This window comes from Saccopteryx leptura, chromosome 2 (assembly GCF_036850995.1).
Source record: "Saccopteryx leptura isolate mSacLep1 chromosome 2, mSacLep1_pri_phased_curated, whole genome shotgun sequence".
In the NCBI taxonomy this organism is placed as follows: Eukaryota; Metazoa; Chordata; class Mammalia; order Chiroptera; family Emballonuridae; genus Saccopteryx; species Saccopteryx leptura.
This window is the reverse complement of record NC_089504.1, coordinates 323563692-323590041: the sequence shown is the minus strand read 5'-3', so window position 1 is coordinate 323590041 and position 26350 is coordinate 323563692. Positions and strand designations below refer to the sequence as shown.

The 26350-nt window shown below is 38.0% G+C and overlaps 1 protein-coding gene across 2 annotated transcripts in view; it reads right to left on the bottom strand.

Moving 5' to 3' along the window:
* The window catches only part of MED13 (mediator complex subunit 13), a 114384-nt gene that overhangs the window by 82216 nt on the left and 5818 nt on the right, over positions 1-26350 (bottom strand). For both annotated transcript variants that reach the window (XM_066363150.1, XM_066363152.1), the window contains exons 3-5: positions 19584-19752; positions 1325-1470; positions 337-534 (exon numbers count right to left, since the gene is read on the bottom strand). In XM_066363150.1, coding sequence (XP_066219247.1) covers positions 337-534; positions 1325-1470; positions 19584-19752 — 513 coding nt within the window. The remainder of the gene's footprint in view (positions 1-336; positions 535-1324; positions 1471-19583; positions 19753-26350) is intronic.

Here is a 26350-nt window from a genome sequence, read left to right as displayed (position 1 = left end):
CAACGTGTAGATGCCCCAGGTTCAATTCCCAGTCAGGGCATACAGGAGAAGCAACCATCTGCTACTCCACTACTTCCCCTTTCCCTTCTCTATCTCTCTTCCCCTTCCGCAGCCATTGCTCGCTCGCTCGGTTGGAGCAGGTTGGCCCCAGGCACTGAGGGTGGCTCCATGGCCTCACCTCAGGTGCTAAAATGGCTCGGTTGCTAAGCAACAGAACAACAGCCCCAGATGGGGACAGCATCACCCCATAGGGGCTTGCCATGTGGATTCTGGTCAGGGCGCATGCAGAAGTCCCCGCTTCTCTCTTAAGAAAAAAAATATACTCAGAATCCGTACCAACAAGAACTTCTACTGCAGCTAAGGAATCATCTTCCCAATCCATATCTTCCTGTTTTTCTTCAGACATCTCCTTCAAGCAAGATGAGATAGGATAGAATTGTTTCCATTCACCAATTAGTTTCTTTGTAGCTGAATCGGACATCTTGAATGCCTGTCCTGTGAGAGTGCCATTTAGTCCAAATGGGCTTAAGATAACTAGAAACCCAAAACAGAAGTAAGTGACTAAAGACTGTTACAATAACATCACACTGAACAGCATGGTAAGTAATTATGTAGTTCTAAAAAGGTGTTAAAGGAAAGCCATAATGATCATTTCTGAGAAAATAAATTTATTGTACTTCATTATTGTAAAGATGTGGACAAAACTGAGTTTATTATAAAACTTAAAATGGTCTACCCAAAAATCTCAGATGGCGAGAATTTCACAGTGAACAGGACTATTTGTCTATCCTTTAATTTATCCTGAGTTCCACTAGGGAAAAACAATTTGAGGAAAAACAATGTGTATATATAAATCTAAGTACTTACTATGCAATGATATACATTTGTAAAAAACAAATACTAGGCTTAGAATTAAAACAAGAACACATTACCAGTCCTTAAAAATAAACTGGAAAGCTTATAAAAAAAGTAGTTCCTCTAAGTAAATCATACCAAAGTCCCTGTGATAAATGTTAAAAATAACTATGTGACTTGACACGCAAGATGAACACAAAAACATAATCTGTTACTTGCTATTTAAAAACAAAACAAAAAAACGTTCAAATATGCTGCCATTCAAGTACAAGATTTTTTTAGAATATTGGTATTAAAAAACATATTTCATTGACTTAATATTCTAATGGGGAAGAAAAAAGTAAACTACATCAGAACCATAATTAGGCTAAATCTCATTAATCCCAAAACTTCAAATGACCAATTTCAATAAGAATTTTCTGGAGATAACAATAAATGATCAAATACCTAAGCCATCAAAATAATCTACCTTGAAATGGGCTATTAGACTGTTGAGCAAGGGTGATATGCTCTTCACTAAGAAGGTACACAGGTTGATGTTGGTTAATTTCCACACTGGTACAAACATTGCTGTCTCCATGCAAGAAAAAGGTGAAAGAGCAGGACAAGTGTTCACTAATAAAGAAGGAAAAGTTGTATTTTAGTAATAGGCCAAAAAATATCAACCTGCTTTTCTCTATTATGAAGTTATACCACAACAATGCATATTCTCTTTACCTAGAAATGTTACTTTATCATTTGAAGGAAAAAAAACCACACAGATATGAGCCAAGATTTAGCTATAAGAGATGTTCTTCATCTTTCTACCACTCATAGTAGAAAAAACTGCAAATAGAGAAACCAGTTAAGTAAGTTAGGAACACACACACACACTTATAGCCACCAAAATAAGTAAAGTAGGGATTAAATTTAATGGAAAGGGTAGGCTATCAAAATAGTAGTCTCAATATTTTTAAAGAGGAAAAGAAAAAAGTTTTTTGGCAAAAGTCAAGGATGCAACAGAATCAAGGGTGACCTATTTTTATTTCTGTTCATTTCCCCACTATATAAAAAATTAAATACAAATATATTACCTCATTTTATTATTTCTGAAATTGGGCTACATGCAATCAGTCAAGCATTAAATGTACTTGTCCTTCCCCCAGTCCCAACAAAGTTATTTTAAAACAAACATGGGTCTTACAATTTAAGGCATCCTAAAATCAAAGCTACATGCAAAACAGAACATCTTATGAAATTTAGATGTGGTCTGGTACACAGGTAAGAAAATAAATAAAAGTACCCAAGAAAAAGAAAGCAGATGTGTCCTTAAGATAAAATTTAGAAGGGTCAAGTGGCCCAAAAGAAATGATATTGTACACTAAGAAGAATCTACTTTTCTTATTCCTTCTCCATACATTTATATTAATATTGATTTAACCAGGTCTTTAAAATAGAATATGCCTGAAACCTATGTACTCTTGTTGATCAATGTCACCCCATTAAATTTAATTTTCTTAAAAAATAAAAATAGAATAAGCTCAAAGCCTCTTGTATAAGTCCTCTTGAATTATTCTGGACAAGGAAGGCAAGGGCAATACACATTAAAATTAAGTTATAGTAAAAGTAATACTATAGCTAACAGAACACAGGAAAGAGGTGAAGAGCAAGACAGAGCCAAAATGGTCTTCATCGAATATATATAGAGTGGGGCAAAAGTAGGTTTATAGACTGACTGGTGGTGGCAGAGTGGATAGAGCATCGACCTGGGATACTGAAGTCCCAGGTTCGAAACCCAGAGGTTGCAGCTTGAGCACAGGTTCGGCCAGCTTGAGTGCGGTGTCACTGGCTTGAGTGTGGGATCATATTGATGGTTATTGGCTTGAGCCCAAAGGTCGCAAGCTTGAGGCCAAGATCACTGGCTTAAGCAAGGGCTCACTGGCTACACTGGAGTCCACCCCGCTCCCCATGTCAAGGAACATATGAGAAGCAATCATGAACTAAAGTGCTGTAACTACCAGGTGATACTTCTCATCTCTCATCCTTCCTCTCGCCCCAACTATGAGTTGATGCTTCTCATTTCTCTCTTTCCCCTCTCTAAAAAAAAGAATCAACCAATGAATTCATAAATAAATGGGACAACAAATTGATATTTCTTTCTCTGTCTCTCCTCCCTTCCTCTCTAAAATAAATTTAAAAATAAAAGTGTGACTTTTTTTATTTTTTTTATTTTTCTGAAGTTGGAAACGGGGAGGCAGTCAGACAGACTCCCGCATGCTCCCGACCGGGATCCACCCGGCACGCCCACCAGGGGCGACGCTCTGCCCACCAGGGGGCGATGCTCTGCTCCTCCGGGGCGTCGCTCTTTTGCGACCAGAGCCACTCTAGCACCTGGGGCAGAGGCCAAGGAGCCATCCCCAGCGCCCGGGCCATCTTTGCTCCAATGGAGCCTCGGCTGCGGGAGGGGAAGAGAGAGACAGAGAGGAAGGAGGGGGGGGGGGATATCAGTATTTTTTTAAATTATCCCTAAATCTCCATACATTTACTTTTCTCAAAGAAGGTATCTCATACAAACAAACTTATATGCAACTAGTTTTGTAACTATTATGTTGAAATACATATGTAGCCATATTTGTGCTTTTCTTTCAAGTATCCTCTCTTCTGACACAGTTCTATAATTAAGGTTGAGCTATAAAGCATATAAATACACAATATAATTTCTGAATAGTATTATCTTAGTAAACCACTAATATTTAATTTCTACGAGGGATATGCCCATTATATGTATTGAAACAAAACAGGCAAAAAGAAATCAATTTTCAAGGCATTTTTCTCTCTAAACAATAAAAAAAGGACATGAAAATTTAAAAAGAAGACAAAAATGCTTTTACAAAGAAAAGAAAGCACTGGCTGAATAGCTCGGCTCATGAGAGCATTAGTCTGAAGCACAGCAATTGCCAGTTTAATCCCCAGTCTGGGCACATGCAGGAATGGATTGATATTCCTGTTGCTCTTCCTCTCGGACTAAAAATCCATAAATAAAAATAGCCAGACCAGGTAGTGGCACAGTGGATAGAGTATCGGACTGGGATGTAGAGGACCCAGGTTCGAAACCTCTAGGTTGCCGGCTTGAGCATGGGCTCACCAGCTTGAGTACGGGGATACTAGCTTGAGTGTGGGATCATAGACATGACCCCATCCATGGTTGCTGGCTTGAGCAAGGGGTCACTAGAAAGTGACCCCTTCTGTAGCCCCCCCCCCAGTCAAGACACATAAGGGAAAGCAATCACTGAACAAGTAAGGAGCTGCAAGAAGAGCTGATGCTTCTCATCTCTCTCCCTTCCTATCTGTCCCCCTCTCTCTGTTTGTCAAAAATCAATAAATAATTCTAAAAAAAGGAATGGGAAGAGAAGGAGGGAAAAAATAAACTGTTAAGAAAAATTCATATTCAGCTGGTTAGAATGACTATATTTTTTAATATTATAAGCTTTTTACAGGTTTCTCAGGAAATTGTAGAAGGCAAAAATATTTCTTAGTAGAGATAAAGTTTAAGAGTTTAAAGGGGGGAATTACTAGAACTACTTATGTCAAGGAAAACATTTATTAAGGAAGTCACTCAAGCAAGAATAATCTATTACGTAGAGAAACTATAATTTGATTAGTTTTAGGGATCAACTGATTGTGAATGCTGTGTGCTTACTCAGTAACTGAATAGCAGATTTTAAAATCTAAATTGCAAATATTTCCAACATTTGCAAGTAAAAACAACAACCTAAAACAGTCTCATGATGTTTCTTTAAAAGACAAAGAAGATAAGCGAGCTGAATTTTAAATCCTTATATTTACTGTTTGTTTAATCAGTGAAGTATAGTTCTTACAAATACAGCTTTCAACTATGTGTTTCATTTCATACATAAAATATTAAATGAAAATAAAGATACTCAAAATGTATTTTTGCTATGACATAAAAAGCAAATAATGTGACTAAAAGCTTTCCTCAAGAGATTATTATAACCTTGGACATATTAAATACTATTTAATAAAAACATTAAATTCTAATAAGTATTATTTAAGAAAATAAATATAATCTAATATATACAAAAATCATGACCCATAAAAATGAAGGCTGAATATAGCCCTCCCATATGTCCAATGCACTTGACCATCTTTAATAACTTTTAAACCAGAAAAGAAAATTTGGCTCTCTGATGTAAAGTGATCCATTTGTCTCAAAGGGGTCTTTGTAAAAACCCCATACTTCAACATGCAAAACATATATATACTAAGTCTCTCCATTCTGTTTACCTGCACTGCCTTACATACAACTTACAACATAAGTTGTATATGATTATAGAAAAAGATTGGCCCTGGCTTGTTGGCTCAGTGGTAGAGCATCGGCCCAGCATGTGGATATTCCGAGTTCGATACCCATCAGGGCATATAGGAAAAGCAACAATCTGCTTCTCCACCCCTCCTCCTATCTAGCCCTGTACCTCCTGCAGCCATGGCAGACTGGTTCAAGTACACTGGCCCCAGGCACTGAGGATGGCTTTGTGGAGCCTCTACCTCAGGCACTAAAAGACAGCTCAGTTGTGAACATGGCCCCAGATGGGCAGAGCATGGGCCCCAGACAGGAGTTGCTAGTGGATCCCAGTCAGGAATCTCTCTCTTCTCCTTTCACTTGGAAAAGAAAGAAAAACATTAACTCCTATACTGCTAGCATGTTCCCAATACAAGGGTGAGAAAAAGTGCTTTACAGTTGTGAATATACAACAGTTTATTCTTGTATTATTATTTATTAATTATTGTATTATCTTCCATACAACTGTAAACCTACTTTGCCCACCCCTGTATAGTCTGATCTAATTATAAAATGATTTAAAATAAACCAAGTTTGTACATGAGCTAGGAGAAAAACTAAACATTCTAAATACGGGATAAAATTTCTGAAATTCTGATTTTTTTTTTTCTTTCATTTTTCTGAAGCTGGAAACAGGGAGAGACAGACAGACTCCCGCATGCGCCCGACCGGGATCCACCCGGCACGCCCACCAGGGGCGACGCTCTGCCCACCAGGGGGCGATGCTCTGCCCATCCTGGGCGTCGCCATGTTGCGACCAGAGCCACTCTAGCGCCTGAGGCAGAGGCCACAGAGCCATCCCCAGCGCCTGGGCCATCTTTGCTCCAATGGAGCCTTGGCTGCGGGAGGGGAAGAGAGAGACAGAGAGGAAAGCGCGGCGGAGGGGTGGAGAAGCAAATGGGCGCTTCTCCTGTGTGCCCTGGCCGGGAATCGAACCCAGGTCCTCCGCACGCTAGGCCGACGCTCTACCGCTGAGCCAACCGGCCAGGGCGAAATTCTGATATTGAGGGCAATGTTCTAGTCAAAGAACAGTAAGTAATACTGCCCTACGAAATTCAGAATGGCTCTTCAAGGAAAGATATCATCGATAAAATCATCTCAAACATTTTTTTGGTACTTATCACTTAAAAAAGTAAATTCGAAAAAATACATATAACTACAATGAGAATCCAAGATACTGTTAACTACTATAATGTTACTGTAGAGTATACCATTGCTCACCAGGAGTTTACACTGTAATAACCAAAACCAAAAAGGTAAGAGTGAGGCAGAGGAAACTTGAACAATCATCTGTTGTTAAAAAAAAAAAAAAGTTACTCATTTAAGTACTAAAATGAAACAAGACTCTTTATTTCTAAGAAAGAACATGAAAATATGCTTTTAAATTAAAGCTAGCTGTTCTGTAAGAGTTTAATGTGTTTACTGCTTTAGGAGGTGCCACACAATCTATTTTTTGGCATTTCTGTTATATAGGTACAGAAACATGGTATCTGATTTTGCTAGTAGGGAATTCAAAGCACAAAGAAATTAGATGGCTTATGATCATAAAACTAGTTAAGTTTTGGCTTAAAGCCATTGTCATCCTAACCACCAATTAAAAATGGGTAAAGGACTTGACGGTTATTGAAAGAAATTGTACTAATGACCCATGAAAAGATGTTCAGTATCACCATTAAGGAAATGCAAACCAAAACTACAGTGAGATACTACTTTATATCCATAAAGATAAGAAGGAGGGAAGAGAAGAAAGGAAAAAGAAAAAGAGGATGTGGAAAAACTGAAACCCTCCTGCATTGCAGGTAGAATGTAAAATGGAGAAGCCACTATGAGAGTATGGTGATTACTTTAAAAAACTAACACAGAATTACTTTATGACCCACCAATTTCACTTCTGGGTATATTCCCAAAAGAACTGAAAGCAAGGACTTGAACAGATATCTGAACACCAATATTTAGGGCAGCATTATTCAAAATAGACAAAAAGTGCCAACAACCCAAATGTCCACCGACAGATAAATCAATAAACAAACTTTGGTATAAAAATACAATAGAATATTATTCTATCTTAAAAAGGAAAGAAATTGTGGTGAAGCTACAACATGGATGCAAAATGAGGATATTATACTGAGCGAAACAAGCCAGACACAAATACTGTATGATTGCAAATATGTATAAATGGTACCTAAAACAGTCAAATTCATTAGAGACAGAAAGTAGAATGGTGGTTACAAGGACAGGGAGAAGAGAAAAATAAGAGTTACTATAATGGGCAGATTTTGAGCTTGAGATGATGAAAAAGTTGTACAGATAGTGGTGATGGCTGAACAATGTGAACAATGAAAAATGGTTAAAATAGCAAATTTGGTTGTGTATTTTACCACCATTTAAAAAAAGAAGGACTTAGCCAGTAGATAGAGCATTGATCTGGTGTATGGATGCCTCAGGTTCAATTCCCAGTCACAGTACACAGGACTATCTGCTCCCTCCCCCATTTTCTACCTCTTCCCCTCCCACAGCCAGTGGCTCAGTTAGTTTGAGCATGGCTCCAGGGCGCTGAGGATAGCACCATTGGACCACATTAGCCTCAAGTGCTAAAGATGGCTCAGTTGACTGGAACATCAGCACTAAATAGGGTTGCAGGGTGGATCCCACCCAGGGCACATGTGGGAGTCTGCCTCACTATTTCTGCTCCTCTCATCAAAAAGAGAAAACCTAGTCATCCTAATTCCTAGATTATTCCATTAACTCAATAGTTCCCAAATTGTCTTTTATTAGAATTGCCTAGAGAGCTTTTAAAATTCTAAAACCTAGACTACATACTCAAGTTAAAACACAAGCATCAGTAATTTTTGATCTCTCAAGGTGATTCTATGATATATCCAGACAACTTTGGGAACTACTTCATTAATCTCTATTTCTGTAGCCCTTAAAGTAGTTTTCTAAATTTCTTGATATTTACAGGTATAATCTCAATATCTGGTATTCTTAACATAGTCCCTTGAAAAAGGATCTATATTAAAATTCAGAAGACAAAACACCTTATCAGTGAATTTTATATATACTTCTGCTCACTTACTGAACACATTACTGACCTTATTATACAGTAAAGAATTCTTAGAAAGTACCAATAAATTATTTTGGATTACTATGCTTCAAGTGCTCTGCAAGTACTCTTTATAATCTTCTATTTCTCCAACATAAGTAATTCTTAACTATTCTGTTTTATTTTTTCCTATCACTTTAAAAAAGATGTAGGTATAAAAGTTATAGTGGTCTACAGCAGTGGTCCCCAACCCCCAGGCCGCGGACCTGTACTGGTCCGCAGAGAAAGAATAAATAACTTACATTATTTCCGTTTTATTTATATTTAAGTCTGAACGATGTTTTATTTTTAAAAAATGACCAGATTCCCTCTGTTATATCCATCTAAGACTCACTCTTGATGCTTGTCTCAGTCACATGACACATTTATCTGTCCCACCCCCTTAAAGGCCGGTCTGTGAAAATATTTTCTGACATTAAACCAGTCTGTGGCCCAAAAAAGGTTGAGGACCACTGCTCTACAGTATCCACAATGTGTAACTTTTATGCCCTATAATCAAGCTCCAACACTTGCAAGCTTTATGACCTTGGGCAAGTTAGTTAACCTCCCTGTGCTTCAGGTTTAACAACTATAAAATTGGGGTAATACAGGGTTGTTGTGAGAATTGAGCTAATACATATTAAGCCCTAATTTCAAACACTGCCTAACCAGTTCTGCTTAAGCAAAGGTTTCTCACTTCCTTCTCCCCTTCAGGAAAATATATTTTTTTAAATTATCATTCAAATCTAAAACCAAAAGTTCAAAAGGTTTCTATGAATCTGTAGGAAGAATCAGAGAAATAAATGATAAAAAGAAAAGCTTAACCTAGAAGGAAAAGAAAGAGAAAGAAGTCTTCTTTAGCACTTAGTTTTTCTCGTGTTTCTAGAAAGCATGAGAATGTGGAAAACTGACCATGGCAATCCTAATGACTCAAGCATTGTAAAAAAAATTTCATGGGTCATTAATACTATTATGTCATCACTTAATATTTCAGAAATAGAATGCATAATGATCTTGATGACAGACCAGCATAGACAGCCTGCAGGAAAAGAAAAAGACAGGAACTATACCCAAACTTGGCAAATACTGAGTACCCTCAGAAGTAGAGGTTCTCCACATCCACAATTGAGCGTATAATTCCAAGAGGGTTCGCAGATCGGATAGAAGATATCTTTTATTAATAAATACTACCCGGCCTGACCTGCAGGGCACAGTGGGTAAAAGTATCAACCTGGAACGCTGAGGTCGCAGGTTCAAAACCCCAGGCTTGCCTGGTCAAGGCACATATGGGAGCTGATGCTTTCTGCTCTTCCCCCCCCCCCTTCTGTCTCCTCTCTCAAAAAAATGAATGCACAAAATCTAAAAAGAAAAAAAAAGATCTACCAGAAGACATTTAAAAAATAAAAAATTAAAAAAATAAAATAATAAATACTACCAAGCTCAGCTCAAGCACTTGAATGTAGCCAGTTCAAATTCTCTCAGTATATTAGATTTCAAAGACTTCAAAAAATAAAGCATCTCATTAGTATCTTCACATGCAGAAATGACATTTTGGATACACTGGGTTAAATGATTAATATTAATGTCACCTTTTTAAAAACTTTTTTTTTTAGAAAAAGACAAACAGGAAGGGAGAGAGATGAGAAGCATCAACTCATAGTGGTGGCACTTTAAGTTATTCACTGATTGTTTTCTCGTATGTGCCTTGATGGGGGGGCCTCCAGCTGAGCCAGTAACCCTTTGCTCAAGCCAGCGACAATGGGCTTGGCCCCACACTCAAGCTGGTGAGCTCACACTCAAACAGGTGACCTCAAGGGTTCAAACATGGGTCCTCAAGAGTCCCAGGTTGACATCCTATATCCACTGTACTATCACCTGGTCAGACTCCTTTTAAAAACCTTTTTGTTGTTTTTATTTTGTTTTTTTTTTTTGTATTTTTCTGAAACTGGAAACGGGGAGGCAGTCAGACAGACTCCCACATGCACCTGACCAGGATCCACCTGGCATGCCCACCAGGGGGCGATGCTCTGCCCATCTGGGACGTTGCTCTGCTGCAACCAGAGCCATTCTAGCGCCTGAGGCAGAGGCCATAGAGCCATCCTCAGCACCCAGGCCAACTTTACTCCAATGGAGCCTTGGCTGCAGGAGGGGAAGAGAGAAACAGAGAGGAAGGAGAGAGGGAGGGGTGGAGAAGCAGATGGGCGCTTCTCCTGTGTGCCCTGGCCAGGAATCGAACCCGGGACTCCTGCTCGCCAGGCCGACGCTCTAGCACTGAGCCAACCGGCCAGGGCTGTAATCCTCTGTAATTTAAATCTGTTAGAAGGTTCAATTCCAGGTAGTTGTTGAATTAGTGAGATTTTGAGAGATAAGAAACAGTACTTACTGAATAAGATGGGATGTTAAGAAGAGAAAATGAAAAAAAATTTATTAGTTTTTTCTAACTTATGAAATAAACATTTGGTTGTTTTTGTAATCCATTATTATTATTTTTTTAATGTTTATTTGATGATTTTAGAGAGAGTGGAAGGGAGAGAGACATAGAACCTGGGACTCCTGCATGCCAGGCCGACGCTCTACCACTGAGCCAACTGGCCAGGGCCTTAAAAACCTTTTTAATGCTCCTACTAAAAGAGTTAACATTACATAATGTAACTGACATTATATTAAAAAAAATTTTTTTTTAATTTATTGATTTTATAGAAACATTGTTCTACTGCCCTACCTAGCCATGCATTTCATTCATTGGTTGATTTCTGTATGTGCCCTGACCAGGGAACAAATCTGCAACCTTGGGTATGGGGATGATGCTCTAACCAAGGCAGCTACCTGGCCAGGGCTTCACATTAAATTTCTATTAAACAGCACTTAGAAGACAAAAAGATGGGAAATAAGTCCTTAGAAAACATAATAGTGATAGCTCTTAGCTTCTCTATAAGTTCAGATTTTTAGAGGTATTCAGGAACCCAACCAAAGAACATCATAAAGCTATATAAAATGGCTAACAGATCTCCAGAGGAGACTTAAATTTTATGGTGCTTATATTTAATTAAAATGTTAGAGGGCCTGACCAGGCGGTGGCGCAGTGGGTAGAGCATTGGACTGGGATGCGGAAGACCCAGGTTCGAGACCCCGAGGTCTCCAACTTGAGCGCAGGCTCATCTGGTTTGAGCAAAAAGCTCACCAGCTTGAGCCCAACATCGCTGGCTCAAGCAAGGGGTTGCTCGGTCTGCTGAAGGCCCGCGGTCAAGGCACACATGAGAAAGCAATCAATGAACAACTAAGGTGTTGCAATGCACAATGAAAAACTAATGATTGATGCTTCTCATCTCTCCGTTCCTGTCTGTCCCTGTCTACCCCTCTCTCTGACTCTTTCTCTGTCTCTGTAAAAAAAAAGAAAAAATTAAAAATAAAAGTCTGCCTTAATTAAAAAAAAAATGTTAGAGATAAAGGACTGAGGAAAAGCCATCAGTGTAGTAAAAGATACACACAGCTTGATGGGTGAAATTTAAGCATATTCTTTCATGTACTGCCTTAGAAACAAAGACAAAATCAACCCTGACCAACTTCTTCAATGAAGCTCTCAAAGTATTCTTTTAGGTATAACTGTAAAGACCCTGGTGAAAGTAACATCATTCAAAAGAACTTTCTGCAATTATAGAAATATTCTACATCTACACTACTCAATACCAGACACAAGAGCACTTGAACTGTGGTTTGTGCAACTAAGAGACTGAATGTTTTGGGGGTTTTATAAATTATATTAATTGAAATTAAAATAGTCACAAGTGGCTGATGGCTACTACGCTAAACAGTATAGTTTTAAAACTTTCTTAAAAAAATAATTAATTCCCTTATGTTGCCCTAATATTCCAGTTATAACTAATTTCATACAAATACTTAGGGATGTACTCTTCTCCTTCCTGTGAACTCATTTGCCTGCTTCGCCCCCATAAGACAAAAATATCTCTGTGAACTAGGCTATTTGCTAATACTTAACCCTTAATTCCAGGACCCAAAATAAGGGCTTAGAACATATAAAACCAGATATTCGTTCCTATCACCTTAATGTCATATACTCAGCAAGGATTTATTTATACTATCCTGTGAGTAGGTATGTGTGAATTGTATGTGTATTGTGTGAGTGTACCCTATATTGAAAATTAAGGTTAAAGATAACTATCTTACATAGTTGAGTAAAATCTCCAAGTAAATTTATCAACTAAGCAATGTCTTTTTTCCATAGAAATTAATTATATGGCTACATCTTTGGTTGAGAGAATGGGGTAAAGTTAAAGTATATTAAAATCAAAGATGTTCCTTATTAACTTATCCTCCCGTACAATCTCAACTGCTACTTAACAGACTTCCTAGGTCAATACATAGAGTAAGACACTGAACTAGCTGTCTTAAAATGTTTACTAGCTTTCTATCCTGGGTAACTTCCTAAAAGTATTTATAAAACTCTTACTTAATATACAAACTTAACTGTTTACTCACCTAAACTGCTATAACAGATTTGATTCAATATGACAAAATGTTTAACTAAAACAAACAAGAAAGTTCTTTTCAAAATAATCTGATTCAAATGTGCTTAAACATAATAATAAATTTATAACAGTTTTTACTAAGGAACTATTGTAAATCTATGGTAGGTCACTGGTTCCTTCTATAGCCCATTTAACAGTGGTTTCACTAGCAAACAGTGACTACAGTGTAGGAAAACACCTACACTGTTCAAGACCAAAAAAAAACTGGTTATGCTTTTAACAAAATATCTGAAGATTGGTAATTCTTTTAAATTTCTTTGACAAGTTTGTTCCAGTGATTAATTATCCCGATAGTTGAGGGGCTCTTTACAGCTAACCTAGCTGTACCACAAGATTTAATTCTATTTCCTCTCTTTCCTGAAGACTGATAACAGTTAACCAGACAATTAAATACATGAAGTCCAGATTATTAAAAGATGAAAGTCAATATTTATGGGGGGGGGGGGAAGGAGGAAGAAGAAAATAAATAAGGTCAGGAATATTATTTTCTCCTTTGTTCAAAACAAACCAGTTTCACAGTACAAATTTTACTCCTTGACAACTGCTAATTCTTTCTAAGAATGTTTCTACAGGCCCTGGTCAGCTGGCTCAGTGGATAGAGTGTCAGCCCAGCAAACAGAAGTCTCAGGGTTTGATCCCCGGTCAGGGCACAAATAAGAAGCGACAATCATCTGCTTCTCTTCCCCTCCTTCTCCCACTTCGTACTCTCTTCCCCTCTCAGAGCCAGTGGCTCGACTGGCTCGAGTATGGCCCTGTGCGCTGAGGATAGTTCAGTTGGTTCAACCATCAGCCCCAGTCGGTCCAGGTCAGGACACATGCAGGAGTCTATCTCTGCTCCTCTCACATTAAAAAAAAAAAAAAAAAGAATATTTATACAATTGACCTGTAAACAAAAATAGTAGATATGATGGTCCTTAATGAATTAGTTTCATAATGGCCTAGAAATGCATTAATTTACAATCCAATCTTGATCCACCATCCTAATATCATTCCATTGAATTCAGTGGAAAAGTAAGTAGTCCCAATTCATAATTAAAAGAAGTTAAGAGACATATCTGCTTGATTTTTTTTCTACTTGCTTTTCTAAAGGGAGGGAAGGTGACAGGGAAGTGCCTATGAAAAAAGATTTGAGGATCAGCATTTATCTTTCCTGGATAAAGTCAGTTTTGTATAATTATGCTTTAAGAGTAATTCAAAAGAGCATATACTATTTCTGGTACCACTTCCACTTAAGAACACACAATTTCAATTTAGCTCCCCTTCTAATTGGGTCAGCCCATGGGAAAACACTAATGCTCAATTACATGGTTAAACAAGCAGAATTTATTGCTCATGGAACTCTCCAATATAAAGAGTTGTATTTTCTATTAATAATAGCCCATTAAGAGTTTCTTTCATAAAAAAATAAAATAAAGATACTTTCAGTATCTTATATAGCTGATCAAAGACACTCATTTACTTATACTTTGTGAAACCCCTCCATATAGATACTAAAGGGTAGGGGGAAGACAAAGAGAATGGTAGAAGTAACAGCAGGAGACGAGAGAAGGCAACAAAATCTGGGGAGCTAGCAAGCAAAGGTAAAAATAAATGACTTAGTACATAAAGGCTAAAAGGAGGAAGCCAAGACATAAACTGAATCAAATCAAAGAATCCCAGAAAGGCACAGAAGCTGAAGGCACTAGTGTATCTCTGAAAGTGGATATATCGCGTAACTAAAACAAAAGGAAAGTTCAAATAAATAAGACTCTGGATCCACTTCACCATCCAGTCGACAGGTTCTTTACATTATTCCAGATCAGTGGAAAACTTAGAGGCACTCACTCTCTAAAGTGAAACAGGGAGCCTCAAGCACCCAGATATAGCAGATAGAGCTGAGGTAATGCATTTAAAAGAGGGATTAAGTGAAAATCTAAATACTGAACAAGTAATCCCCAATATAAGTATACAAGTACAGTACCCATTTTCTAAGAGGTTCTCTAAACAATGACAACAAAGTTTACATTCTCTAGCTGGGATACTGAAGGACTCCTCTGAGAAAGCTAACTTAAAGGGGTAAGAATGAGAGGAGACACATAGACTGTTGGGCAACAGGTACCCAATAAAAAAGGCCAGGTCTCTGACCAATCACCCCACTAAAGCCTGCTGCTTCATGACTACTCAACACACAGAACTTCCAGTCAGTATTTTAGTGCCCACAAGTCGTAAGTATAGAAAAGAAGGTAATTCAGACATTTGGGATCCAAAAATATCACTTACGTACTCCCTTCTCAGGAAACTACTGGTGGACAGCCACTACCAAAACAGTAAGACAAAAAAATGAAATGTGAGATCTAGAGAATAAGAGATCCAACACAGACAGGCAAAGGGAATTCCCAAGGTGACTGCAGTGAAACAGATTTATCAAACAACCAGTCCAAACTGGAACTGAAGAATAAAGGGCTCAATAGGGATGTTAACAGGACAGAGAGAGGAAAAAAAGAAACTAATAGATTACATAAACTCCTTAGGGGCAAGTAGGGAAGATTTAGACTTATGGTAGATGGTCTAGGGATGAATTATCTATTAACAGGTATATAGATCATATTTTGGGCTTTGTGGGTCATCTCTTTGTCACAACTATACGACTTTGCTATACAACTTTTGTACTAAAGCAGGCATAAAATAGACCATTAATGTGTGAGCACGGCCAGACCAGGCAGTGGCACAGTGGATAGAAGATCGGCCTGGGATACTGAGGACCCAGAGTTGATATCCTGAGGTCGCTGGCTTGAGCACAGGCTCACCAGCTTGAGTGTGTGATCACAGACATGATCCCATGGTCGCTAGCTTGAGCCCAAGATTGCTGGCTTGAGCAAGGAGTCATTGGCTGGAGGCCCCCAGTAAAGGCACATATGAGAAAACAATCAATGAACAACTAAGGTGCTACAACTCTGAGTTAATGCTTTTCCTCTCTCCCTTCCTGTCTCTCTCTGCCTCTGTCTCTCTCGCTAAAAAAAAAAAAAATGTGAGCATGGCTGCTTTACAATATAATTTTATTTACAAAACAGATGGCAGGCTACATTTGCTCTGTGGGATGGTAGTTTACCAATCCCTAACATAGATAAGTGAAAAAAGAGATTATCATTAAAAAAAGAGAGACAGAGATGATCATTAACACTGAGGAAAGCAATATGGAGGAAATGGAATGTAACCTTAATACACTATATGGCTCAGCTATGAATAATATTGACATAACCCTAATATTATAAAGAATAGGTACTGTTTTTACCAAATCTTATAAAAACTGTATACTGGCAAGATAAGGAAAGAGAGAAGAGAGTAGAGTGTATGTAAGTATGCCAGTGTCCAAGTGGTGGGCTTTGGAGGTAAACTATCAATAGAAAGTCAAAAAATTAATACTGAATAACTGAAATAACTAAAAACTCAAAAATAAGTATGCTATTTGCTTCTACAATTTTAAATAGGTAATAAACTAAAAGAAAGTTAAAAGAATTAAAAAAGATTGCCTCTGAGAAATACATCTAGTAGTCAGGGCTCAGGACTCCCATTTTTCATTTAAAATCCTGGCAATCAGTCTGACTTCTTAAAACTATATAAATGTATGTAGTGAACACTGCTAATTGCCTACCTGATAATCTATTTCCCCTTCTAATTACTTACTTAATATCTACCTTCCATTTCTTACTAACCAAAAGCCCTATTTTGTTCAGAGGAGCAATGTTCCCACATAAAAAAATATGGTTCCCTGACTGACCTGTGGTGGTGCAGTGGGATAAAGTGTCGACCTGGAAGTGCTGAGGTCGCCGGTTCAAAACCCTGGGCTTGCCTGGTCAAGGCACATATGGGAGTTGATGCTTCCTATTCTTCCCCCCTTCTCTCTCTCTCTCTTCTCTCTCTCTCTCTCTCTCTGTCTCTCCCTCTCCTCTATAAAATGAATAAATTAAAAAATATATATATGGTTCCCTTAGTATACCCAATATGTCCAAGTTTCCAGAAAAGAATCTATTTTCTGAGCCAAAAGTCAACCCCCACCTTCTTGCTTCTTCCATTCCTTCCTCTTCCTGCCTGGAATCCACTGTAAGTGAAGTACGGAGGTACAACACCCACTGAGACAATGCAAATGAAAGTCAAAGACTAAAGATCATAGAGCAGAAAACTCCAGGAAATCTGAGTCATTGATGACATTATTGAACAGATGCACCAGTATTGAACTACCTACCTCCAGACTCCTTGCTATGGAGAAAAATCAATCCATATAAAAGCCAGGTAGTTAGGTTTTCTGTCATTTGTAACTGAATGCATTCCTAACTTGTACATTTTCTTGCAATAAAGATTTATTTTAATTTTCAAAGAGGAAAAAAATGAAAGAGCCTGGATCTGTCCAGATTTATCTATTCACCTATTCTACTAAAACTAAAAAAGTAAAAAAAAACTTCTCTTGCACATGAAAAAAGGTGCACAAATGACATAAAAGTTGGCATCTCAATAATTACAAGCCCTGGCTGAATAGCTTGTTTGGTTAGAGCAGTGGTCGGCAAACCTCAGCTTGCGAGCCACATGAGACCTTAATAGCATGGGACTTTTTTAGCAAAGGCCAGCTTAGGAGTGCCATAATTAAGTTAATAACAATGTACCTTCCTATATAGTTTACGTTTAAAAAATTTGGCTCTCAAAAGAAGTTTCAATCATTATACTGTTGATATTTGGCTCTGTTGACTAATGAGTTTGCTTATCACTGGGTTAGAGCATCATCCCAAAGTGCAGAGGATGCTGGTTCAATTCCTGGTCAGAGTACATACAGGAACAGATCTATATTTCTATGTCTCTCTCCCTTCCGCTCTCTCTCTAAAATCAATAAAATAAACATTAAAAAAATAATAATAATGGATTACAAAAACAACCAAATGTTTATTTCATAAATTAGGGAAAACTAATAAATTTTTTCCATTTTCTCTTCTTAACATCCCATTTTATTCAGTAAGTACTGTTTCTTATCTCTCAAAATCTCACTAATTCAACAACTACCTGGAATTGAATCTTCTAACAGATTTAAATTACAGAGGATTACAGCCCTGGCCGCTTGGCTCAGTGCTAGAGCGTCGGCCTGGCGTGCAGGAGTCCCGGGTTCGATTCCTGGCCAGGGCACACAGGAGAAGCGCCCATCTGCTTCTCCACCCCTCCCCCTCTCCTTCCTCTCTGTCTCTCCCTTCCCCTCCCGCAGCCAAGGCTCCATTGGAGTAAAGTTGGCCTGGGTGCTGAGGATGGCTCTATGGCCTCTGCCTCAGGTGCTACAATGGCTCTGGTTGCAGCAGAGCAACGCCCCAGATGGGCAGAGCACTGCCCCCTGGTGGGCATGCCGGGTGGATCCCGGTTGGGCGCATGCGGGAGTCTGTCTGACTGCCTCCCGTTTCCAACTTCAGAAGAAAAAGAAAAAAAAAATTACAGAGGATTACAGTAACCTAAAACTTTTAACTTCAGAGGAAAGGAAGGTATCTTAGTCTTGTGTCCATCTAAAACTACTCTACAAATTAGTGTCATACATATTCTTTTGGGGGGGGGGGGCAAGAGAGAGACATATTGGAAGGGAGAGAGATGAGAAGTATCAATTCTTCATTGGGTACCAATGTTCAGTTGTTCATTGGCTGTTTTCTCATTTGTGCCTTGATTGGAGGAGGCAGACTCCAGCTAAGCCACTGACCCCTTGCTCAAGCCAGTGACCTAGGGCTTTCAAGTCAGCGACCATGGGATCATGGCTATGATCCCAAGCTCAAGCCAACAACCTCCGGGTTTTGAACCTGGGTTCCAGGCCAAGGCTCTATCCACTGCGCCACTGACTTGTCCAGCTATGTGTCATACACATTCTTAATCCAAAATTCAAAAAAGTTATGAGCACTTGAAGAGTAAACATGTCTTGTAGAGAAAAACATAAACTAATGTTATTCTAAAGCAAAATAAAAGGTATGTAAATGGTTAATTCAATCCAAAACATAATGACAGATAACTATCTTTAACAAGTATTAATATTACTTAATTTTAACAGAATACTATAAAAATACACTTCTACTAGGATTAAAAAAGTAACTAATGTGTAAGCTTCTGCTTTTCATCACACCTTTTTTCTATCATCCCAAAATAAAACTTAGGCCACTATATTTAAACATTTTTAAGATCTTAATTTATTCATTTTAGAGAGGGGCAAGAGAGAAAGAGAGAGAAGCAGAGGAGGAGCAGGAAGCATCGACTCCTATATGTGCCTTCATTGGGCAAGCCCAGGGCTTCGTACCAGGGACCTCAGTGTTCCATATGGATACTTTGTCCAACTCAGCCACCACAGGCCAGGCCTAGGCCACTGTATTGACACACAACTTAGTCCCACTACAAGAAATCCTTAAAATGTGTAAAAGAAAGGGTAAAGTGGTCAAAAAAAATTGAATACTTATAATACTTTGCCAAAGTTAATCTTCTAAATGTCTTATTCTATAGTCCACATTTCCTATAAAGCCATAAAATTTTTTTAAACTTTATTTAGAAAATTAACTTTAACGGTGACATTGATCAAGAGTACACAGGTTTCAGGTAAATATTTCTATAGCATTTGAACTGTTGATTATGTTGTATACCCATCACCCAAAGTCAAATCATTTTCTGTCATCACCTTATATTTGTCCCTCTTTACACCCTTTCCCCATCCCCAAAAGCCATAAAAATGGACAAACCTAAAGAAATATCAAGTAAGAGTTTAAACTAAATAGCTTACCTTTTATTTATAGGCTTTTCATCTTTTTCATAAGGCTTTACAAACCACTTGCCAATACGTACAAAGTTCCTGTTCATTAAACACCGTTCCAACAGATTGTGAACTGCTTTGAAAAGCAAAGTACGGCATTCGTAAGAAAGTCCATTCTCCCAAACTCCATCTTCCTCTTCTACAAGAGAAATGAAAGAAACAAAAAGTAAAGTAGTGGTACTATATCTACTTAAAGCCAAGTAAAGAGTGTTACAATTTCAATTAAACATATAAGCTGTAGTTCACCTCAGCACATTGAACTACAATGACTCTGATTACTTCCATGTATCTCTAGACATTAAAATATCAGGTTTCAAAATTATTCCATAAGGAATAAAAGGCCTAAGTGCCATGTATTCTATTAAATTATCTAAAAATAATTTTCCCACCATATGAAAAGGCAATGCTATATTGCAAATATACTGATTTTGTTTCTATATCAATGAAAAGGACATTTGTATAACCTGGGAAATATTATACACACTCTATACCCAAGATGCCAATTTTTAAACTGGCTCACTTGTTAGTTCCTTTGTCCTAATTCCTCCAGTCAGTCATTCAGCTTGCCAAAAAAAGTGATCCAGTTAATAATTAAAATCAAAACATTTTATGTCTTTCAGCATTCTAATCCATGACTCAACTATAAAAATAACTGATGAATAAAAAGGAAGCTTTTGGATCACAGCCTAACAAGCAGTATATTATCAGTCACCTTAAATCTCATTTCAACCAAATGACTTCCATGATTCAGTATAGGATCCTGTACTTGGGGAAGAAATTTAATAATTTAATGATTTAAATATTTAAGTTTTAACTGGCACTTCTGATATAAAGTTACTTATAGCTATCTTTACTAACTATTCCGTTTCAATTTTGCCAGCAAGTCTATTAAACACTCCAAGTTAACTTACAGTTACTTCAGCATTTTAACTTTTATCAAGTTTTTGTTTTGTTTGTGAGAGACACACACACAGGAAGGGAGACAGATGAGAAGCATCAACTCCCAGCTGCGACACTTTAGCTGCTCACTGATTGCTTCTCATATGTGCTTTGAACAAGGGTCTCCAGCCCAGCCAGTAAGCCCTTTGCTCAAGCCAGCGACCTTGGGCTTCAAACCAGTGTGATCTTTGGGCTCAAGCCAACAACCATGGGATCATGCCGATGATCCCATGCTCAAGCTGGAGACCTCGGGGATCAAATCTGGATCGCCTGCGTCCCAGTCCAATGCTCTATCCACTGTACCACCACTGGTCATGCCATAATGTTTTAAATTGTTATTTCAAATATAACTTAGTATCCTTCTATAGCCTATATAACATTATAGACATTTTATAAATATCAGTCTCTTCTTTCAATTTAATAAATGACAAAACCTTTCTTAATTCAACACTAGAGGTATAAACACTATATCCACAGAAAAATTATAAATTATGCTTTTGAATAAAAGCAGAGATATATATTAAGAGCGGCATGATTTATATTCATAACTTTCACAAGTTATTTGGGTAGAATAAACATTAATTTAGAAACATGATTGAACTTTAAACTGCAATAGAAACCTGTGCCACTACAAAGGTTAATGATGAATTTATGTTATTCTTTAAAGTGTTTAAATTATAATCTAATCTTTGAAATCAGCTAATTGTTTCTTCTTAAAGCATACGCTTTAAGAAAAATAAGATAAACTTTAGAAAATGACAATACTATACTTTAGAGTTAGAATAATTTTAAATCACTAATATTTGGCATTAAAATATTAAACAGAAAAGTTCTTCATATTCTATCATAAACATCTTTATTTACTTTTATTGAAGTCTTAACTTTTCAAGTTTCACTTTATTAATAGGGCCCTGCCCAGTTAGCTCAATTGGTTAGGAGCATTTTCCCCAAAACGAGGGTTGAGTTCAATCCCCAACCACGGCAAACACGGGAAGCAGCCACTGAATGTGCAACTGACTGGAACCACAGATGAATGCTTCTCTTCCCCCTCCCCTCTCTCTCCTTTCCTCCCTCTGTCTATCTAAAAATAAAAACTTAAGCCCTGGCCAAGTAGCTCAGTCCGGAGCACCGAAGTTACCAGTCTGATTCCCTAGTCAAGAGTACATAAAGGAGCAGCTCGATGTTCCTGTCTCTATCACTGCCTCCCTCAAAAATAAATAAACAAACAAAATAAATAAAAGAAAAATACAGAAGGCTAGGAGAAAAGGGAAGTAGCACATAGTAACACTGCTTTCGTTCTTTAAAGGTCTAGATCACAAGCATATGTGTGAGTTGCCAAGAAAAGATAAATGAATCTTTTTCAATCAATCTGCCTTCAACTTAATCAGGGTCATTTCAAAATTAAATAGCCACATTAAGTTTTACCTCAAATTATGAGACTTATGATAACTAAAAATACATGTTTTGGGGTGTTTTTTTTTTGTATTTTTCTGAAGTTGGAAACGGGCAGGCAGTCAGACAGACTCCCGCATGCGCCCGACCGGAATCCACCCGGCACGCCCACCAGGGGGTGATGCTCTGCCCATTTGACGCTCACTCTGTTGTATCCAGAGCCATTCTAGCGCCTGAGGCAGAGGCCATAGAACCATCCTCAGCGCCGGGGCCAACTTTGCTCCAATGGAGCCCTGGCTGTGGGAGGGGAAGAGAGAAACAGACAGGAAGGAGAGGGGGAGGGGTGGAGAAGCAGATGGGCACTTCTCCTATGTGCCCTGGCTGGGAATTGAACCCGGGACTCCTGCACGCCAGGCCGACGCTCTACCACTGAGCCAACCAGCCAGGGCTCACATTCTTAATTTTAAGAGAATTATGATGGAAATATCTCCCAACTCTTTGCTTCTTTATGATCTACTCAGTATACTTTATTTTTGTTACCTTTCACCTAAAAAAATCCTTACCCTCTAAGAAGCACAATGGTTGTAAACATTTATCCTACATAAGTAGTCTTTACCAAAATCTTTTCTCTAACTATTTCTAAGTTTTAAAGCATCAAAGATCCAAGACACACAGTTAGTTACCATTACATATTAAACTTGTGCATCACTATAAACTTCAGATATCAGAAAATTATTCACTTAAAACTTGAGACTAAGGCTCTGGCCGGATGGCTCAGTAGTAGAGCGTTGGCCTGGCGTGCGGGAGTCCTGGGTTCGATTCCTGGCCAGGGCACACAGGAGAAGCGCCCATCTACTTTTCCACCCCTCCCCCTCTCCTTCCTCTCTGTCTCTCTCTTCCCTCCCACAGCTGAGGTTCCATTGGAGCAAAGATGGCCCGGGTGCTGAGGATGGCTCCATGGCCTCTGCCTCAGGCACTAGAATGGCTCTGGTTGCAGCAGAGTGACGCCCCAGATGGGCAGAGCATCACCCACTGGTGGATCCCGGTCGGGCGCAAGCGGGAGTCTGTCTGCCTCCCCTTTTCCAGCTTCAGAAAAATACAAAAAAAAAAAAAACCTTAAGACTAAATTTGCCTTCTTTCCCAAGAGTAAAAAAAAATCTTTGGCATAGTAAAGACTAACACAATAATTTATATACATTTTCACATAAAATTCTGAATATTTTTGGTTTTATTCATTTAAAAAATCAATTTCATATGAACCTGTAACGAAATGATTTAAGAATACTATAGTTTAGAAAATTAATCAGTATTAATAGTCAAGCATCTCTTTCTCACTATTTTATTTTATTTATTTTTTAACATTGGTTGCTTTGTTGTTGTTTTTTCTTAAATTTGTTTTTATCTTTTAATTACAGTCGATAACTTTATTTATTTATTTATTCATTTTAGAGAGGAGAGGGAGAGACAGAGAGAGAGAGAGGAGAGACAGAGAGAGAGAAGGGGGGAGGAGCTGGCAGCATCAACTCCCACATGTGCCTTGACCAGGCAAGCCCAGGGTTTCGAACCAGCGACCTCACCATTTCCAGGTCGACGCTTTATCCACTGCGCCACCACAGGTCAGGCGCTATTTTAAATTTTATCTAGAGAAACTCAGGTAAATTTAATTCTCATTTTGCATATCCTCAAATGCCCACAATTCTCACTAACACTAAATGAGGGTTATAGATAATAAAACAAAGAAAAAACAGACCACCTGTTGGGTTTTCTAAAGCCAACAAATCTCTGAAGTAAATCTTCATCTATGTGGCAAGTAACTAAGCAACCATTACACTGAAGTAATATAATTTCATTTTTCATTGCTGAGGAAATAATGAGAATTAAGTCGTAATAACACTCAAGAAAAGCCCAAAAAAGGATGGGGGTGGGGTCACTTAGAAACAAGAAGCCTACCAAACATCTAATATCCTGATGTTATAAATAATCCTAATAAAAGTATTTCTCCACACGTTGTATTCAGAAATATGAAAAGTGAAATGGTACAACCAAGACAGTGACATGCATCTCTTACATTAATTAAAACAAGTCCTTGAATCTCAAAACTAGCATTTTATTAGGAAAGAGGGAAAGAGGAACACATGGCAAATCTTTACCTACCTCTTTGAACTTAGTCAACTGTATCCTAATGGAAAAAGTCTGCTTAATACATTTAAATAAATGTCTTTCTCTAGTATCTACATACCCAGAGAAAACAATTTCAATTGTTTTTAGTACTTTCCATTACTATTAGCATTAGAATTCTTAATCAATCATTGCTATTTATTTTACAAAGTATTTACTGAACGTAAAAGTTCAAATGATAAATGTGATTGCCATAAAATATTTTTTGCTAAGGATACAGATTATAATGATACCAAAGCATGTGGTAGGTCATCAAAATAATGCTCTATAAGTGGGGATGGGGGGAACACCTGCTAGACCTAGTACTCATACTCAACCTTTTTCTCAAAACTTACATCTTGAAATATCTCTACAATGAAAAGCTGGTAGAGAAAGAATCTTTTCCTAAATAATTCTGACAAGCCATTAAAATGCAACACACACTAATGATTAATGAATGGATCAAAATTATCATGGTAGAAAATACCATGTATTTCCTGAAAGAATAACGAAAAATGTTTAAATGTCTAGTTTGGTGTCTGTCTCGGAACAATAATTGCCCACTGATTAGCCATTTATTCAACAACTACTACTGAAAGCCTTAAGCTGGCAGCATTATTGATAGATGGTAAAATCTGAAAATCTAACTTTGATTTAAAAACAGCCTAATATGTTAAGGAGTACTATTATTATTTATTTTAGCAAGTACAGATGTGCATGGGAAAATATGTGTGCATGCAAGAGACACAGAGACAGACAGACAGCCAGGCAGGCAGGCAGGAGAGAAATGAGAAGCATCAACTTGTAACTGTTGTCACTTTAGTTCACTGATTGCTCCTCACATGTGTCTTGATCAGGGGCAGGGCAGGGGCCTCCAGTCAACCCAGTGACCCCTTGCTCAAACCAGCAACCTTGGGCTTCAAGCCAGTGACCACAAGATCATGTCTATGATCCCACACACAAGCCGGCAACCATGGGGTTTCCAACCTGGGTCCTCAGTGTTCCAGATCAACACTATCCACTGCACCACCGCCGGTCAGACTGTTAATTATTTTTGGAGATTTAAGACATATTTTCTTGCTCAAAATGGGACTATACAAGGAAGATATATGACGAAGTTGTTCCTAGAAGATTAGCCAATATAAAGTTGGGTTACAAGTAAATTATGGTACATATGGTAGAAATGAATTAATTCTCTCCAGGCTACATGGGGCACATAACAATTTTTTAGTTTGTAGATTCCTATACTTGGCTGCTATTTATCTGTCTATACTGTTATAAGTTGCTACTTAAGGTTAAATTCCACTATAACTAATATCCTTCATAAAAGCATCCAAAATTGCCCTGCCAGGATAGCTTGGCTGGTTAGAGCGTTGTCCAGATGTGCAGAGGTTGCTGGATCAATCCTGGTCAAGGCACATATGGGACCACACTGATGTTCCTGTCTCTCTCCCCCTCCCTCCCTTCCTCTCTTGCTAAAATCAAGAAATAAATATTTTCCAAATAAAAAAAAAGGCATCCAAAACTAAATTCTAAGACTAACAGTATACCAAAATGGAATTCCAGCATAATGAAGTATTTGGACATACTGTTAAAATCCCATATACAGACCACAGAATTTAGAAAAAATAACAAATATTTCTGGCTCTGAGTTTTTTTTTAAATTCTCAAGGTATAAGTTTTCTCAGAGTATCAATACATTCTTACTATGGTTTTTTTTTAAAGATGCAAACATTGGGAGAGAAAGTAATTTTTGTTTTAAAGGAAAGACTAAAAGCCAATGATGCCAGCAGTAAAATCCCAAAAAGGTTAGGACACAGAATAAAAATACCTACAAAACTTTTCTCCTTCAAGGACACACTAATGATAATGAACCAATCTTGTTTTGAAGCAAACTAATAGTACACTTGGGAGGAATTAGGAGGGTAAAGGAGAGAGAGGGAGGGTGGGAGAGAGGGAGGGACCGAGAAAGAGAGAAAGAAAGATCAATGTGTTCCTGTATGTGCCCTGACCAGGGATCGAACCAGCAACCTTTGTACTTTAGGATAATGCTAACCAACTGAGCTAACCAGCTGGGGCATAAATATAATTTAAAAGGCTGTAATGAGAAAGGAGTTTTGTTCCCTAATTCAACAAATCAATATTGATTCAACTATCTGTTCTCTTAGAGGGAGCAGAACAAAAAGGTTTTTGTTTTTGTTTTAAGTGTTTGGCTCTGGGATTCAAGGTATATTTTGAACAATTATCTT